We start from the raw sequence: 18,392 nt of genomic DNA, 5'->3' as shown, positions 1-18,392 counted from the left end.
AATTATAGAAGTCAGGGGACGTCGTGGATGCAGGAAACTGCTGTGGCGAGGTGGAGCGCCGAGGACGGCGTTCACAGTCCGTGACGTGGTGGAGCGCCGAGGGCGGCGTGACCGGCTTGAGGCGAGACGTGGACGCTGAGGACAGCGTAATCAGCTTGAGGCGAGGCGTGAACGCTGAGGACAGCGTAACCAGCTTGAGGCAAGGCGAGGACGTCGAGGATGATGTAATCAGCGTGGAGCGAGGAACCAGCGTGACCAATGGAGTGAAGACCTGAAGACGTGAGACAGACGGTAAGTACAAGCTAGGATTACTAAAGCGAGAGTAACTTAACTTGAGGCCAGGCGTGATCACCGGAGTGAGTATAACGGACTGGCGTAGTATACTGGGATGGATCTCCTTAAGAAGGTCTGCCAGGTGATGAGATGATGCAGGTCAGCTGGTTCCAATGAAGGAGCAGGGAGGGGAGGAGTAGCAGCCGGAGGAACCGTGACAGTACCCCCCCCTCAACGACCGCCCCCAGGCGGTCCCGGACGACGATCAGGGTGGTCCCGAAAGAAATCGTCAATGAGGGTACGGTCCAGAATGAGGGAGCGGGAGATCCATGAGCGCTCCTCCGGACCGTAACCCTCCCAGTCCACCAGAAACTGGAAACCGCGCCCCCGGCGGCGGACGTCCAACACCTTGCTGGCGGTGTAGGCAGGAGCGCCGTCGATGACCCGGGCGGGCGGTGGGGAAGCGGACGGCGGGCACAAAGGACTCTCCTGGACAGGCTTAAGCTGCGAGACATGAAACGTGGGGTGCACCTTAAGCGCCGCCGGGAGCCGCAGCCGCACACAGGAGGGGTTTATGACCCTCTCGACAGGGTAAGGTCCAATGTAGCGTGGAGCCAGTTTACGGGAGGTGGTCTGGAGCGGTATGTCCCGTGAAGACAGCCAAACCCTCTGTCCCGGTTGGTAGGCGGGGCTCTCCACCCTGTGGCGATTAGCGATCCTGCAGTTCCTCTCTCTAGTGCGCAGGAGAGCGGCCCTGGCCTGAGTCCATATACGCTGGGCGTGTCGCAGGTGATGCTGAACCGACGGGACCGCCAAGTCCAGCTCCTGGGAGGGGAACAAGGGTGGAGAGTATCCGAGGGACGCTTCAAACGGGGACATACCGGTAGCAGCAGACGGATGGCTGTTGTGGGCGTACTCGATCCATGCCAGGAATGAAGACCAGTTGGAGGGGTTTTGGGCGGCCACACAACGGAGGGCGGCCTCGAGCTCCTGGTTTGCACGCTCCGCTTGCCCATTTGACTGGGGATGATGACCGGATGTGAGGCTAACCGTGGCACCCAGAGCAGAACAGAAAGCCCGCCAGACCTGGGATATGAACTGGGGCCCGCGGTCGGAGACAATATCACTGGGGATGCCGTGATGCCTGAATACCTCTCGAACCAAGACGTCAGCCATCTCGGTGGCCGTGGGCAGCTTGGGAAGGGGAATGAAATGGGCAGCCTTGGAAAAACGGTCGACAACTGTAAGAATGACGGTGTTATCCTGAGAGGCCGGCAACCCAGTGATGAAGTCCATGGCGAGATGGGACCAGGGCCGCTGCGGAACAGGTAAAGGATGGAGGAGACCAGCAGGCGGCGAGTTGGAAGACTTAGAGCGGGCGCAGACGTCGCAAGCCGCAACGAATTCCCTCACGTCCCGAGCCATGGAAGGCCAGAAAAATCTACGTTGCACGAGCCTCAGGGTTCTATGAATGCCGCCATGGCAAGCAATACGCGACGTGTGCCCCCAAACCAGGACATCCGAGCGGAGGGAGGAGGGGACGTAAAGAGTTCCAGGGGGGGCCGGAGGATGGTCAGGTTCCTCTCCCTGAGCTTGGATGACCCTGCTCTCAATGTCCCATGTCAAATTACCCACAATACATGTGGGGGGAATAATGGGAGAGCTGTCCTGGTCATCCCCTGAACAAAATAAACGTGAGAGGGCGTCTGGTTTAATGTTCCTGCTACCCGGCCGGTAGGTGATAGTGAAATCAAACCTGTCAAAAAAAAGGCACCAACGGGCCTGACGTGAATTAAGGCGTTTAGCTGTACGTAGGTAGGCGAGATTTTTATGATCCGTCCAAACGATGAACGGATGTTCAGCCCCCTCGAGCCAGTGACGCCATTCCTCCAGAGCGAGTTTAATGGCGAGGAGTTCGCGGTTACCGACGTCATAATTTCTCTCCGCCGTAGAAAGCTTCCTAGAGAAGAACGCACATGGTTTCAGTTTCCCCGAGCCAACCTCCCGTTGGGAAAGAATCGCTCCCACACCAGAATCGGAAGCGTCGACCTCGACAACGAACTGTCGGAGAGGATCAGGCTGTGATAGAATGGGAGCGGAAGTAAAGAGGTGCTTAAGTCTAGTGAATGCGGATTGAGCTTCGGGGGTCCAGAGAAACGGTTTAGTAACGGAGGTGAGTTGAGTCAACGGAGCGGCAATGCTGCTATAGTTCCTTATGAAGCGACGGTAGAAATTTGCGAAGCCGAGGAACCTCTGAAGTTGTTTACGGGAAGTGGGAGGTTCCCAGCTGGTGACGGCCGCGATCTTGGCCGGATCGGGGCGAATGTTACCAGAGTCAATGATGAAACCCAGAAATGAAATGGTGGGTACATGAAACTCGCACTTTTCGGCTTTAACATATAGTCGGTTCTCTAAAAGCCGTGAGAGAACCTGGCGGACATGGTGGGTGTGTTCATCCAGATCGCGTGAATAAATAAGGATGTCGTCAAGGTAAACAAAGACGAAGCGGTTCAAAAAATCACGAAGAACATCGTTAACGAGATTCTGGAAGGTAGCAGGAGCGTTGGTGAGCCCAAAAGGCATCACCAAATACTCGAAATGACCGAGTGGGGTGTTAAAGGCGGTCTTCCACTCGTCCCCCTCCCTCATGCGAACCAAATAATAAGCGTTACGGAGGTCCAACTTGGAAAAGACTCGAGCGTCCTGAACAGAATGTAGAGCAGAGTCAATAAGCGGAAGGGAATATTTATTTTTAACAGTAATTTGATTGAGGTCGCGGTAATCAATGCATGGGCGCAAAGTTCTGTCCTTCTTCTGGACGAAGAAGAACCCCGCACCGACCGGAGAAGATGAGGGGCGAATATGACCAGCCGAGAGGGCTTCCTGGATATATTTTTCCATTGACAGTTTCTCAGGGCCTGATAAATTAAATAGCCTCCTCTTAGGCAGCGTAGCGCCTTTAACTAGTTCGATGGAACAGTCGTACGGCCTGTGGGGAGGAAGGGAACCAGCCCTGGTCTTACTGAAAACAGCCCCAAGATCGTGGTAGCACGGAGGAACCCTAGAAAGATCGATCTCCTCAGGATCTGGATCACAACGAGGAGAAACCGAGGGTATGGCGGAACGAAGACAATTAGCCATGCAGGTAGTGCTCCAGTTGGTAACGTGGAGATTAACCCAATCGAACTGGGGGTTGTGAGCGCGAAGCCAGGGGAACCCTAGAATGATGGGAGACTGGGGGGTCTTGGTAATGTAAAACTGAATGAGTTCGTGATGATTACCAGACGTGACGAGACGAACGGCCTTAGTACGGTGGGTTATGTGAGTGAGGACCTGACCACCCAATCCGGCCGCCCTGACAGGGATATCCAAAGGTTCTGTGGGAATGTTAAGCTCAGAAACAAGACAGTCATCAATGAAACTCTGCTCAGCTCCAGAGTCGATAAGGGCTCTACCTTCAAAAACACTAGAAGAAAAACTTAACTTGACAGGTAAATAAAGAAAAGGTCTCTCGGTAGAGAGAGAAGATTGACCCGCCCGTGGCCTGCCTTCTAACGGGGGGTTCGGGAGTTTAAACGAAGCTTACATTGATGAACGAGGTGACCGGTCTGGCCGCAATAGAAACACGCCCCCTCATCTCTTCGTCTCTGCCGCTCCTCAGGGGTGAGCTTAGAATGTCCAATCTGCATCGGTTCCTCTGTGGAGAGTCCGACAGAATCGTGAGACATAACATGAACATAGTTAGCAGCAGGGAATGGAGGAGAAGCACTGGTAAGGAGTCTCTTGTCTTGACGGGGGCGCTCAGCATGACGTTCACGGAGACGCACGTCGGACCGCAAGGCCGCGGTGACGAGCTCTTCAAAAGAGCTAGCCTCGGGTTGCGTACATAAATGGTCTTTAATCGAGTCATTAAGGGATTGGTAGAACACCCCTTTAAGGGCTATATCCGGCCAACCCGCCTCCACAGCTAGAATCCGAAAGTCTATTAGATGGTCACTCACGGATCTGTGGCGTTGTTTGAGGGCTAGCAGTCGGCGGGTGGCCTCCTCCTCCTTGCGGGGTTGGTCGAAAACCAGCCGGAACTCGCCTAAAAAGCGTTCGAAAGGAACTTGAGAGATGGGATTAGCGGTCAGGTAAGCCTGAGCCCATTGAAGCGCTTTACCCCGGAGAGAGTTCACTATAAGGGTGATTTTGCTGTGGTCTGCATGATAGTGCCGAGGTGCCTGCTGGAAGATCAAACGACATTGCAGGAGGAATCCCCCGCAGGCTCCTACGTCACCCAGGAAAGGCTCAGGAAGGAGCCGGATGTTTTCGTGAGCTGCTTTGTCTGCAGCGGGGCCCGGGCTTCCGGTGGCGGAACCCGTGTTGCTGGCTGAGGCGTTAGTAGGTCCTCGGGAGGTTAAATCCGTCAGAGCCAGAGAAATACCGTCCAAGCGACGGAAAAGATCCTGCTGGGCGGCGGCCATCTGGTTGAGGGATTCAGCTTGCCGTCCCAGAGCGATGCCTTGGTGAGTGACGGCCAAGCGGAGTCCCTCCGGGTCAGCTGGGTCTGGGTAATGGCCAGTCCGTTCTGTCATGATCGGACTACTAGGGAGACCCAGATGCTGGAACCCGGAAGAAACTCAGGAAGGCGTTGTATTTAACAGGATGTTTTAATTATAGAAGTCAGGGGACGTCGTGGATGCAGGAAACTGCTGTGGCGAGGTGGAGCGCCGAGGACGGCGTTCACAGTCCGTGACGTGGTGGAGCGCCGAGGGCGGCGTGACCGGCTTGAGGCGAGACGTGGACGCTGAGGACAGCGTAATCAGCTTGAGGCGAGGCGTGAACGCTGAGGACAGCGTAACCAGCTTGAGGCAAGGCGAGGACGTCGAGGATGATGTAATCAGCGTGGAGCGAGGAACCAGCGTGACCAATGGAGTGAAGACCTGAAGACGTGAGACAGACGGTAAGTACAAGCTAGGATTACTAAAGCGAGAGTAACTTAACTTGAGGCCAGGCGTGATCACCGGAGTGAGTATAACGGACTGGCGTAGTATACTGGGATGGATCTCCTTAAGAAGGTCTGCCAGGTGATGAGATGATGCAGGTCAGCTGGTTCCAATGAAGGAGCAGGGAGGGGAGGAGTAGCAGCCGGAGGAACCGTGACACTAAGAGCTGTCCAAGGTAATTCCAACCATGTCATGAAGTCTGTTTCAAGGGATTGAATGGTCAACTGTTTCTCACTGTTGGAATCTGTCAGAGTTTTTCCTGGAAGCTCTTACAGATCTGGAAGATCCACATACTTTCAGTTTACTATCAGTTTGTGATCAATCTGTCAATCACAAATGCTCTTAAACACACATCAAATGCGTGGTGTGTACATAGCATAAGTCTCACAGTTTGGCTGCAGCTTTCCTCCAGGAGAAAGAACATTCAGATCTTCTGAACTGTCCTCTTCTGCTCCACTTCTCTGCAACAGCTTCAGCTAGTGTCAAGTCTCTCTGTGTGAAATTGTTCAAAGTAAGCTTATAAATCGATTCAGATAGAGCGTTGCAGTGACTCCATCTTCCTGCAGCCATCAATTTGGGATTCAGGAATGTTTTCCTTTAACCGTTTGGACTAAAACTGCAAAATGCTTAAACTCTTCAACTACTTGTAGTGAAATATCTAACAGACAAAAGTGAAAAAAAGGAATTTCAGTGGCAAAGGAAGTCTCAGAAACAAAAATAAACTCACACACTTGAAGTTGATCTTTATTCAGTATGAAAAGAAGATAGACTCTTATATTAACAAAGTCATGAGTTTCAAAAAAGTATCAATGTGAAGCAGACATGCAAAGAAAATAATTCCACACACACTATATTTCTTGACAGGACACTGATCATCCATGTTTTAACAGTGTTTCCAGATAAAGACAAAAGAAAAGAAAAGTTGCTCATTTTTTATTGTGTTGGAGCAAATGATCACAAATACACAAGTAAGAGCCACAACCTTTAGGGCAAACATTGAAAATGTCCTAAATTAGAGAAAAAATACCAAAGTCAGAGTTTTGTTTGCAGCAAAGAAAACCTTGACATGAACAAAAAGTAAGAAGCAGCTGAGCTGACCCACGAGAAACTCCCTCTAAACTTTCTAGAATTTAGTTCCAGAAGCATAAATGTTCTTGGATTACATTTAGTTTATATGTTTGAGAATATCTACCTGGTTCTGAAAAGCAGATGTCCAAGACAGAGGTCCAATTCAGCTGTTGTAAACACATTCACATGGAGTTCCTTCCAAAGAGCCAAGGCCTGAGGTACAGGTAGGTTTAAGGCTTCAAGCTGAATCTGTTTGTTTCTGTCCCTCAATACTCTGCTAGCCACTTCAGACTGAAGGATGAGGTCACTAAACCTCTTTAACCTCAACCTTAACTTCACTCACACAGGCACCTCTGTAGGTACCACTGATGTTTGTTGACCTGACCATTCCATTATTGTAAGTGCGAGTGAGGCGTGCAGTGAAGGGAATGTCGAGCTTGCACTTACTGACCACCATCATGATATGTAATTTCTGTTTTGATAAGACTTTTGACAGTGACCTCCTCAGACAATTGTTTCTCCTCTTTCCTGGAGCCTCCTTTCGAAGTTGTGAATGTCTCCTCAGCACCAAATGTGACGCTCATGTCACAAATAGATGGGATTTTACTAGAAACGGTCATTTCAGCATGTGAAGTATTAGAAATAGTGAAATCCCATTTTGACTTATTTACAACTGTCCCCACAATGGTACGCTTTACTGTCATCTCAGTGCTATTGTCGTTGACACATTCCAATTTTGTAATTGTTTCTGGAAAGAGGTGTTCAGTTTCAGCTTTATCTATTTGGTACTGAACATAAGAGAGAGCATCACTTTTCACGTCAGTGTTGTAGGTCAGGACCTCGTAGTCGTGGTACCAATATTCACGACCGTTGCAGGGTATAAAAAGGCTATGGTGTACTGGGTGCACCTTCCCTAGGCCATACTTGTTCTTTCCTACGTATAATCCATTATCAGACTCCACAGCATTTTAAGGTACCTGACCATTTGAGTCTTTTTTCCAAACAAGATCTTCAAAATCATCTTCATTCACAAGGATGAGAAATGAGGAAGATGTCAGCTCACGGTCACCCAATGCATAGTAGCAGTACTGACCCTTACTTTCTGTGTAGAAACCACAATCGCCTCGACCTGAGGGCTTGCTCACATAGTCGATGCGATTGTAGTAGTCGTTCTTGATATGAACAGCTCCGCTCGGAAGAGATCCCTCCCAGGTCTTCCAGTAAAGTTTGTCAGTAATTTTCCACATGGTGGACAAAGACTTGATCGGTTGACTGTGGACTGACAGTAAAATGCAGTGTGGGCTCTTCTCTGGTCAAGTTGGAGACTACAAGGGAAAATGAAAAAGCTGTTTTAACTCCATTGTAACTCTACATACTCACAGAAGCTGATACTTCTGATGCTTTGCTCAGGTTGACTGGGATATTCTGCAGACAGTTGGGCTCACCTCTGCTCAGGGTTTGGGCTCCAACACTCAGTAGTGACCTGAGAAGACTTGGAACCTCAGGAGTGGGACGCAGATCACTACCACCACTTCCAACCTGTCAGCTCTGTGCTAGATTTGTGCTGTTTGAGTCTTGCAAGTCCTCACCAACGGAAGAGATGTGACGTAGTAAGAATTTCCCCTGGAAAGTTAGTGAGATGAGTCAGTAGGGCTGGGCAATTTAGAATTTTTTGGCATCAGGTGACAACGACATATATCACATTTTAAACCAAATAATTGTATTTTTCAAATTTGAACACTGATGCTCATAAGAGAAATATGTAATCATCAGCAGGTTGTTTAGATTTAAATATTTACTTCGTATTAAACTTTAAACATAGAAGATGCAGTGAAGGACCCTGATGAAACAGTTTTTTTAGATAATTAAAAAAATGCATTTACATTAAAAGGTAAACTGAATAATAAAAAGCAAAATCTTTCAAGTTTCAAAAGAGAACATAAATAAAACAGAGCACTAAACTGTTTGATGAGTTCTATTTGAAAACAAAAGGGTAATTTTACAAATAAATTCTGATGTTTTCAAGTTTTACAGAACAAACATAAAATTGACAAACATTTTTGTCATCATCCTGTTTAAAAGCTAGGAACTAAAAGCAACTAGGAACTAAAAGCAACTACGTACTAAAAGCAACTAGGAACTAAAAGCAACTACGTACTAAAAGCAACTAGGAACTAAAAGCAACTACGTACTAAAAGCAACTAGGAACTAAAAGCAACTAGGAACTAAAAGCAACTACGTACTAAAAGCAACTAGGAACTAAAAGCAACTATGAACTAAAACAACTACGTACTAAAAGCAACTAGGAACTAAAAGCAACTAGGAACTAAAAGCAACTACGTACTAAAAGCAACTAGGAACTAAAAGCAACTACGTACTAAAAGCAACTAGGAACTAAAAGCAACTACGTACTAAAAGCAACTAGGAACTAAAAGCAACTAGGAACTAAAAGCAACTACGTACTAAAAGCAACTAGGAACTAAAAGCAACTATGAACTAAAACAACTACGTACTAAAAGCAACTAGGAACTAAAAGCAAATTCTGAGTTTCTTCTGCTAGTTAAGACTGTTGTTCCTGTGCAGGTCTGACCTTAAATTTTTTTGCTGGAGAATCATCGTTTATTTCAGTCTGAGACTGATCATGCTTGGTGACTCAGCTTCAGGTAATAAAAAAGTTTGGTGCTATTTCCAGTTTTAGAAAGAACATGTCTTCTGCACAGTTTGCAGTGAACGTTACTCTGTTTTTTGTTGTATTTTAAATAAATAATCAATCAATTCAATCAATTTTTATTTGAATAGCACTTATTTAAGCAGGAGCTGTCACGGCGGGGGGATGAAGGAAGCACCCAGGCCGGAAAGGAGGAGACAGTTGTTCAAGGTGGACAAGGATTTTAATGACAAAAACTAGAAGCCAAAACTACTGCTAAAACCAAAACTCGAAACACTCATTACACTCAAAACGCGGGGAAGAGCAGAATAAACTTTGGACCAGCACAGGAGGAAGGGAAAGACAAGACTTAAATACATACAAGGCAACAAGACACAGATGGAAACACTCAGGACTGATGGGGAAAGCAACACTCGAAACAACAACAAAACAGGAAATACTACAAAATAAAACAGGAAGTAATTCAAACCTATACAGAAAAAAAGGAACCAAACACAAAGACAAAAAAAACTGAAAACCGTTACAGAAGCAGCCAAAGTGCTTAACATAAAATCAGAGACAATATGATACAATAAAGAAACAATAAAAGCAATAAAACAACAAAAGGATAAAATTAACAAGCTGACCCACCAAATCCACTCATTGGAATTAAAAGCCTGACTAAAAAGATGAGTTTTTAAAAGTGACTTAAAATCACTGTCGGTTCTGGCAGACCTCTCATGCATAGGTGCTGCTTAAAGGGAACAGGGAGCCGCCCGGATTTGAACCCTGGTTTCACGGACGGAAGGCACCACAAACCAGCACGAGCTAAACCGGGTCCCTTACTGGTTACACAAGAAAAAAGTCCATTCTAGAGGCCACTCTGACGTCATCATCATCAAAGACAGCGTTACCTAGCAACCATACCAAGACCATAGCAGCTAGAGGGAAACACAACAAACCATCAACGGTGGTTAAAGCAGTCAGACGTTTGTTCTGCAGCTCAGCAAAAATCTCTGCTTTAGGTTTTGGGGAGAAAAACAAAGGAAAACACACGGAGAAGGATTCTGCAAAGGAAATCCCAAGTTCTATTGGTAAGTCAGCGTCCTGGAAACATGCTTTGTTGGTTCTGAAGTGGCATGAATGCAGACTTAGATTGGTTTGTTTCCTTGGATTCTTCAGATTGATTCAAGCTGTAAATGTTGTCAGCATAAAGCAAGTTTGGACTAAACTAAAGCAGAAAGTGGCTTTGAAGATGGTCAGGAGAAATGAGGGCTTTTTTCAGGAATTCTTGGAAGAGGAGGACTTCTCCAAACAACCACAACCTTAGAGGAAGTTTTCTGAGCATTCATAGAATGCTTTTACAATGACTCATCATTTTCCACAAGAAGCTAATGAGTTTTTCCAAATGCATGCTGGATATTCTTAGTTCTAGCTTGGAAAGCACTTTGTGGGATTTCCCTGGAAAACCTGCTTTCTCAATCATTTTGGTCTCTTTTTCTTCTTCTAAGTTCCAGCTTGGTGAGTGTGCAAGTCGCCATGGCAACCAGTGTCCAGGTCCAAGGGAGGACCACGGCCATCCAGTCTCCAGGCTTTTGGATTGATTTGGATTTGATAAACATTTGTTTCCCACGTTTTAATAGTAGAATTCAACACGGGACCCAAAACACACGGTTACACAAAACTGCACTTTAACACAGAAGGAAACAACAACCGCTCCACAATCCCTGAATCCCCTACAGCCTTTATCTAAACATTTACATTGATCATTGTCACACATTTGATTGCATTTTCTCAGAACAACAAGCACAACTTCCCGTTTGTTTGTGTGTGAAATGATTCCAAAAAGCCATGTGTCATCCTGGAGGGACTGGTTTCTCATCAATGCAGACCACCAAGTTTCTCTGGTTTCTGACTATTTGGTGGCTGGTAGGCCTTTTGGGATTTTTGTCAGGGAAAGAAGTGAACCTGGGCTCCAAATATTGGAAGACACTGATCTAAAAGTACTAGGACATCTGGAGAAAGCTCTAGTTCTGCTCCAACTCTGAAGATAGATGGAGTTGGATTTGGGAGAGGACTGAGCTCATTCAGATGAAGAAAGAACAAGTCAACAGATGAAGAAGATTTCAGGAAGTTTCCCATTCAACAAGTTCAAGTTTCCAGAGAGCTAGTTTAGCATCCGTGTTCTGGACCAAACCACTGTCCCTCTGAAGGTCCAGACACAGAGAGGACAGAGTGACCCCCATTTCTCCTTTTTGCTCTCTCCAGTGGCTGACTCCGCCCCTTAGGACGTCCCCCTGTGTGGATCAGTGGTCAGTGGGTTGGAACCTGCTGCAAATGCAGGCTCTGGTTCTAACTGCTGGATCAGAAGTGGAATGTGAGCTGTAGTGGTGTGTCTGCAGCTGGATGTGGAACACATGAGGGAGGGGTCAAAGGTCAATCTTTCTTCCAAACAAATGTTGTCAGTCTATTCTCCAACAATGCTCCAACATCTTCAAAGGTTTTTGGTCCCAAATCCAGAGTGTAGCTGGTAGGACGTGATCATTTCAGCCTCAGATTTGGGATCTGTCATCTCTCTGCCACCGTGACACCGAGTGATGAGTTCATGCTCCAAAGCGGCCCGATCGCTGGCTTTAGGGACTATTCCAAAAGCTTTCAATGATGGCGGGGAATGAACATTAGGAACAGATGACGGCTTGAAATGTCTGCTGTTGGTTTCTGATCCAGACAGAAATTCAATCAAATGTCTGTGAATCCATGATTTCCTTAGAATCTTTGACTCTAGATTCAGATCCATCTGCTTCAAAGGATGAAACTGCAGCTAAAAGTCTTTCAAAAGTCCAAATCCTCAAAGATGAAACAGAAAGTTTCTAGAAAGTCAAATGAAAAACAATCAGATTGTCTTAGATAAACCTGTTTGGAAGTTAAAGCATAGAAACAAAGAAAGTTCCAAAAGCTAAAAGCCTTAAATAAAGAAAAGTCCAAAGAAAAACAGAAATCCCACATTTGGATCAGTAAAGACATGAATTCTCCAGAAACAACCAGAAACAGCTCTGAGCAGCAGCCATGAAGGGACTGAGAACAGATGCAGTTACAAAGAACAGCCAGCTACGGTTCATTCAACAAATCACTCGATACAAAAACATTTTTAAGATCACAGCAACAATTTAAAAAGCAGTATTACATTTTAGAAAACAAAACAAAATTTCAGAAACCAAAACTTAAAAAACAAAAAAGAAAAAAACATTTCAGACAACAATAACAAAATTCATTTCTAGAAAAAAAATGAAATACCAAAAATGAAAACATTTCAGAAAAAAATGAAATATTAAAAAATGAAAAACATTTACAAGACAACAAGCAGACACACACACACACAAACATAGACATTTAATAATGCACCTACTATCAATTAGTTTAAGGCAGTGGTTCCCAAACTGGGGGGCGCGCCCCCTAGGGGGGTGCGTGGGGGTATTGCAGGGGGAGTGGAGTTTAGAAACAAAGGATTTTTATGTTTTTGTCAGTGTGGGGGGGGCTCCAAAATATTCTAATCTTCAGAAAGGGGGGCCCTGCAGAAAAAGTTTGGGAACAGCTGGTTTAAGGTAAGGAAATAAAAATAACAATAAATAAAAAGCAGAAAATAAATCCAATTAAATCAAAAACAGTTACATGAGTGTTGAAGATGTACTAAACAGGCATTTTTAAATGCCAGGGTCACAGAGACCAACAGAGACCAGGGGCCTCATTTATAAAGGTTGCGTACGTACAAAAGAAGGCGTACGCCACTCTCTACGCAATAGTTGAGTTTTATAAAAAGCAAACTTGACGGGAAAATGTGCGGTCCCTCATGCAGACACACTGGCGATGGAGCGCTAGACGTTTTTTTTGCCTCGACTTTGATTGATGTCCGACCATTTCTTTTTTATTTCGGCCACGGTCCGAGGTTGTGAGGCTACAGCATTAACGGCGTCTGCCACTCACGTGCCTTTTTGGCATTAGTAAGTCATGATTGTCTGAACTGCAATCCTGCTGCTGTGAATCAAAGTGTTCAGTCAGAAAATCCTTTTGACTCAATAAAAACAAACTAAACACCAAACTAGAGTTCCATGTGAGGAAAATTCTAGCTGTGATTTGATTTCTGTATTTGTGGAGTTTTCCTACAATGAAGTTGAGTGTCTAGATCAGCTCCTCCATCATCCTGGACTGGAAAAAGTCTATTTTCCTCACATTTACATAGAAAAGAAATGCATGTAGATTTGGAGCAGCGACTATACGAAAGAATGAACAGAAACTTTTGATTTTTCTGTCTAAACAGTTTTTTTTGGTTTATATTTTTGCTCTGGTTTGATTGAGAAAATAATTTCATTAAACCACAAATGTCAAGGTCCAGGACCAGAGGTTCGGTGTTCTACATGTTTTTCAACAAACCTTTGATTGAAGCTCCTTCTTGACTAAACACACCTGATGCTGGTGATCAGCAGCAGATGAGGCAGGAGTTCTAAAACCCAGCAGAATGCCAGAAGTCCAACAACTAAAAACACAAATGACTTCATGTTGAGTGATTCTTGCTGTGACCTGGATTTGAACCAAGGTTCCTGCAGCCACAATCAGAGTACAGACCTCTATTGGATCATAGTCCTGAACCTGGACTGCACAAAGATCAGGGGCCTCATTTATAAAACTTTGCGTCAGAAGTGGCGTACGGATGAAACATAGGACGTGCGTACGCACAGAAATATTCGGATTTATAAAACCGTGCGCACACACATCCTATGCATCTTTCCCTTAATAAATCACAACCAATTTTAAATGCAGCTTTTGCGGCTTCATGACACGCCCATAGTTGCCCATAAATACTCCGTGAAACGCCCACAAATGAATATTCATGTCTTGCGAGATCATGGCAAACACCGAGAGGAAATCAAAAAAACCTAACTTCACTCAATGTGAAGTAGAAGTTATCGTTGACGAGGTGGAAAAAAGGAGAAAAGTGTTGTTTGGAGGGAACAGTGAAGAGCGATCCAGATGTTGGCGTCCAATGTTCATCTGAAGGTTTACTTTGCTGGTCAAGCATTGCACACAGCACTAACCTGCTGCTCATCCTTACATCTCTGTTTCTCTGCCTCACCTCTACAGATCCATCTCTCCTTCTTGGAATCCAACCTGTCATACAAGTCCTTATATGACCTTTGTTTAACCTTTACCACCTCCATCTTGGCTACACAGCACAACACACACACACAGTGCTACTTCTCACAGTAGAGTGGGGGAGGAGTTGGTCAACCAGAGAGAGTTCAGATAAACCCGCTGCTTTGATGTCCGTCTGTTCTCAGTCCCTTCATGGCTGCTGCTCAGAGCTGTTTCTGGATGTTTCTGGAGAATTCATGTCTTTACTGATCCAAATGTGGGATTTCTGTTTTTCTTTGGACTTTTCTTTATTTAAGGCTTTTAGCTTTTTGAAGTTTACTTGTTTCTATGCTTTAACTTCCAAACGGGTTTATCTAAAACAATCTGATTGTTTTTCATTTGACTTTCTATGAACTTTCTGTTTAATCTTTTAGTATTTGGACTTTTGAAAGACTTTTAGCTGCAGTTTCATCATTTGAACCAGTGGCTGGAGACGACAAAATGGCGCCCCTACATCATTAGCAGGAACAGGAAGTTCACGTCCTGTTCCCCCTTCTCCATTTTGGTAGGAAAATCCTCTATTTCGGGTCGATAAAGAATTTCCGCGATCGACATCATAATATGAAAAACAGACAACACTCCAGACCAGCTGGTGGCGCTAACGCATCATGACGCTGTTAGCCAAAAAAAGAAGAACAGCACGAGGCGCTAGCAGCCAATGAGATATATTGCTAGAGGAGACACACCCGCTCGGGAAGCCTGGCCGACGGTGGCGTAGCGCGACGCCATCTTGGTGAGGTCGACGACGCCCACATGAGAATGATTTCTATAGCCTTTGGTGGCATCTAAGTAGCTTTTATATAATTTATATATATTTATGTTTATATATATCTATACATCATTTGTTGTTGTTAAATAAGAGAAACAGTCAGCCTTAAAAGCTCAAACTTTAATGAAAAATGCATAATCGGAGGACTTCTTACAAATAATTTTTTTATTAAAAATCATTTTTTAAATAATTTTAAACATGTAAAAGTGTTAAATGATTTTGACATGTAATTTAAATTATTTAGAAAAGCCCAATAAAAATGGACTAATTTCTCCAATTTTGGCTGTTGAAACCCGCACATGAAATGGCATTTAGCAAAAAAATACATGTATTGCAGCAGTGATTTGACCTCACCAAGATGGCGGTGCTCTCCTCCCATGAGGAATCACGTGATGTCTCCTCTAGTGATAAAACTCATTGCTAGCAGCGTTAGCTTGTTAGCAGGCTAGCAGCGTTAGCTTGTGTTGAGAGGTCGGTGGTGTTTTGTTGGGACGTTTGTGAGGTTTTTGGACAGATAGAACGATACTTGGTTCGTGTGGGAACTCTCAGCATTTTCCAAAGTGTCGTAAATGAGTGAAGAAGTGTTGAACGGAAAGACAACGTGGATTGCTGTGATTGTGAGACTAGCAGATGATCGATCGGAGCTGCAGTGAAGAGGACGGCGGTGTTTGTGGGAGTTGGAGCTGAAGATCGGAGCAGGAACCATGTCTTCAGAACCTCAGGAAGGTTCTGTCAGAGAACAACTTTCTGCTGCTGAAGGAACCATCGTCCAGAACGAGGAGGAGCTCTGTCGTCAGCGCAGACTGCTGGATAGCAGCAGCTGGAACCCGCAGCTTCAGCTACTACACGTACTACTAGTTGGTACGTTCACTGCTGCATCCACTTGCAGACACATAGATCCATGGACGTCGTTGTTCACTAAACATTTTAAATTCTTTGATTGCCCTGATCTTTATGTCACTGAAAGCGCTTGTTGCAGTCTCGTCCGGCCTTTTGCAGATTCGGATGGTTCAGGTCATCCAAAATGACATTTGCATTTTGGAAACGAAAAGACACACAAGAGTCTGCATGACTTTTGAAACCTTTTGCAAAAGGGGAGAGATAGACAAACATGTCCTGTCAGTGGCGGTTCTACACTAACTTACTCCCTGGGCGAGTAACCCCACCAGCGCCCCCCCCCCCCCCCCCCCCCCCACACACACACACACACACACACACATACTAAATTTGACAACATCCTGTTGTGTTCCCTATCTTCTATTTAGCCATTTTACTCAAAAAATGCATGGATTTTCTAGACTCGTATTACAGGGGGGTCAAACTCAGTCACACAGGGGCCTAAGTTAAAAACACGCTTAAGGTTTTGGGCCAAAGAAGATAAACATTTACTGAACTACACACTTAAGCTAAACTTTTTAACCTTTTAAACTGAGCTTTTTGAACATAAATATGAATAAAAACAAGAACATTAATCCAGAATAACTCAAGTTAAACCTTAAATAACTTGTAATATTTTGTTCTCCATAGAAATATATTCTGTCAAAATTATACAAATATGAACATGCTGCAGGACAAAACAAAGAAAGCCTGAAAATATTAATAAGAAATTACATATCAAATAATTCCATTTTTTTTGCTCTTTCATCATTCTTTAGAGCATTTTTTTTAGAGCTGGACTCCTGCTTCATTTTTAGCAATAATTTCTTAATGTGTGACGTCCTGTGTGTGTCTTTGTGAAACATATCAGAGGGATTAGATCTAAAAAATAAAACTTATTGTGATTAATATGTTTAGGTCTTATAAAACATTAAAGACTAAATCTTAGAACTCATCAGTGGGATTACTCCAAAAATATTTGGCATTTCCCTAAATTTGTGCAACACCAACAGCAGAAATCCTCCAAAAAACCTCAATACATAAAAAATGGTCTGCGCTCATCCCCCCCCTCCCCTTCCCTCTGACACACGCGGCTCCGTCTCTGTGACGGGAGGCGCAGCTGCGGCTCAGAGTTGATTGTCAGATAGAAAAAGACTCCCAATCACCTCTTAGTGTGATTCAGCCAGCCACCGGCGAGTTGCGCTCCCCTCTCGAGTTTTTTTACTAATGTTCCAAAGACTACCGCAAAGAGGTGTGGCCGCAAGCGTCTTGCAGCAGAGGGCGGTGGTCACGTGCGCATCGGGTCTGTTGTGTCTGAGCAAAGACTTTGTGGGAAATAACCCCCATTGCCTGCTTTTGTCGAAATTGGGTTGAACACGGATGTTTTTTCTGCCTAAATCCTTTTCATGTGCCTGTTTTACGTTGTTTCACTCTGAATTCTTTATTTTTTTTTTTTTGCACCATGAGTGTGAAGAGGAAATAGGAGGAAGACATTATTAAGAGTCTGATGTGTCAAAATAAAAGCATTAAGTGTCGGCTACTGAAGCAATTTCAACTTTAAAGCTTTAAGCTACCTCTTTGAATTCAGTATGTAGCACATTATGTGTAACGCATCAGGCACGGCAAATGCCGCCCCCTATGAAGTGCCGCCCTGGGCGACCGCCCACATCGCCCATATCAAAAACCGCCACTGTGTCCTGTTAGGCTCTGTGGCTGTCCTCTCTCTCTGTTCTCAATCCTATTTCCGGCACGAGTCGAGCCGGAAATAGGATCCACCGCCAGGTGTAGGAGCAGTAGTAGAGGCGAGGCAGAAACAAGGTAGACGGTCAGGAACAGGAGCCCGGATGAGCAAACTGGAGTCTGGAAGCACTCCCACTCCCCAGGAGGGGAGAGGGAAAGAGGGACAATACATGAATCGTATTGCACCAAACAGAGGCATGGAGAACTAAATGATAAATGATGATCAAAAATAGAGAAAAGAGGGAGGGTAGAAGTAGATGAGAAAATAAGACAGAACCCCGGAGCACCATAGTTACCCCAACTTCAACTTCTAGCAGCCTTTAAAACAAATAGTTATTGTTATTAAGTTTAATTCAAACAAATTAACATTAGGTTAATTAATCTCTGAATACTAACTAGTCTGACAAAAAGCCTGTCCAAAGAGGAATGTTTTCAGTCTAACTTTGAATGTAGAAACTGAATCGGCCTCTCTTACATGAGCTGGGAGCTTATTCAGAATCAGAATCTTTTATTATCATTCTGCAGTGCACAATGACATTTTTTCCAGCAACTCTCTTTCAACAATATAAAAAGGAAGTATAAAATAAAATAAGGATAAGGAGCTATATAAGACATAATTACTGTACAGTAGAGTGGGGTGAATATTGCACATATGAGTGAGTATTCCACATATAGAATGAATATTGCGTACATAGTTTAAAGTACAGCCAGAGCATTGTCAGCTGTGTGCTGACAGGGGTTAGTGGGTTATGTTAAGTCTGGGGGGAGGGGGGGTGTCGTTGACCCAATTGTGTGATTGGGGGGGGGGGGGGTGTGATGATGGACCTCACTGCTCTTGGGAAGA

At 44.9% G+C, this 18,392-nt stretch overlaps 4 protein-coding genes across 6 annotated transcripts in view; 1 reads left to right on the top strand and 3 right to left on the bottom strand.

The window, feature by feature from the left end:
• LOC101172629 (zinc finger protein 436-like) overlaps positions 1-18,392 on the top strand; it is a 1,005,429-nt gene that overhangs the window by 244,184 nt on the left and 742,853 nt on the right. The window lies entirely within an intron of this gene.
• Positions 1-18,392, bottom strand: part of LOC110016657 (zinc finger protein 502-like) — a 970,715-nt gene that overhangs the window by 299,992 nt on the left and 652,331 nt on the right. The gene's annotated exons all lie outside the window — the stretch shown is intronic.
• The window catches only part of LOC105355262 (NACHT, LRR and PYD domains-containing protein 12), a 517,064-nt gene that overhangs the window by 398,862 nt on the left and 99,810 nt on the right, over positions 1-18,392 (bottom strand). The gene's annotated exons all lie outside the window — the stretch shown is intronic.
• Positions 422-7,576, bottom strand: LOC101163712 (transposon Tf2-1 polyprotein). The gene is made up of 4 exons (XM_023949621.1): positions 7,393-7,576; positions 4,275-4,822; positions 3,860-3,970; positions 422-3,531 (listed from the first exon to the last, which is right to left on the bottom strand). Exons 1-4 carry the CDS (start codon positions 7,574-7,576, stop codon positions 505-507), a joined length of 3,870 nt encoding a protein of 1,289 aa, XP_023805389.1. The 3' UTR covers positions 422-504.

This window comes from Oryzias latipes, chromosome 2 (genome assembly GCF_002234675.1).
Source record: "Oryzias latipes chromosome 2, ASM223467v1".
In the NCBI taxonomy this organism is placed as follows: Eukaryota; Metazoa; Chordata; class Actinopteri; order Beloniformes; family Adrianichthyidae; genus Oryzias; species Oryzias latipes.
This window is presented reverse-complemented; position numbering and strand designations above follow the sequence as displayed.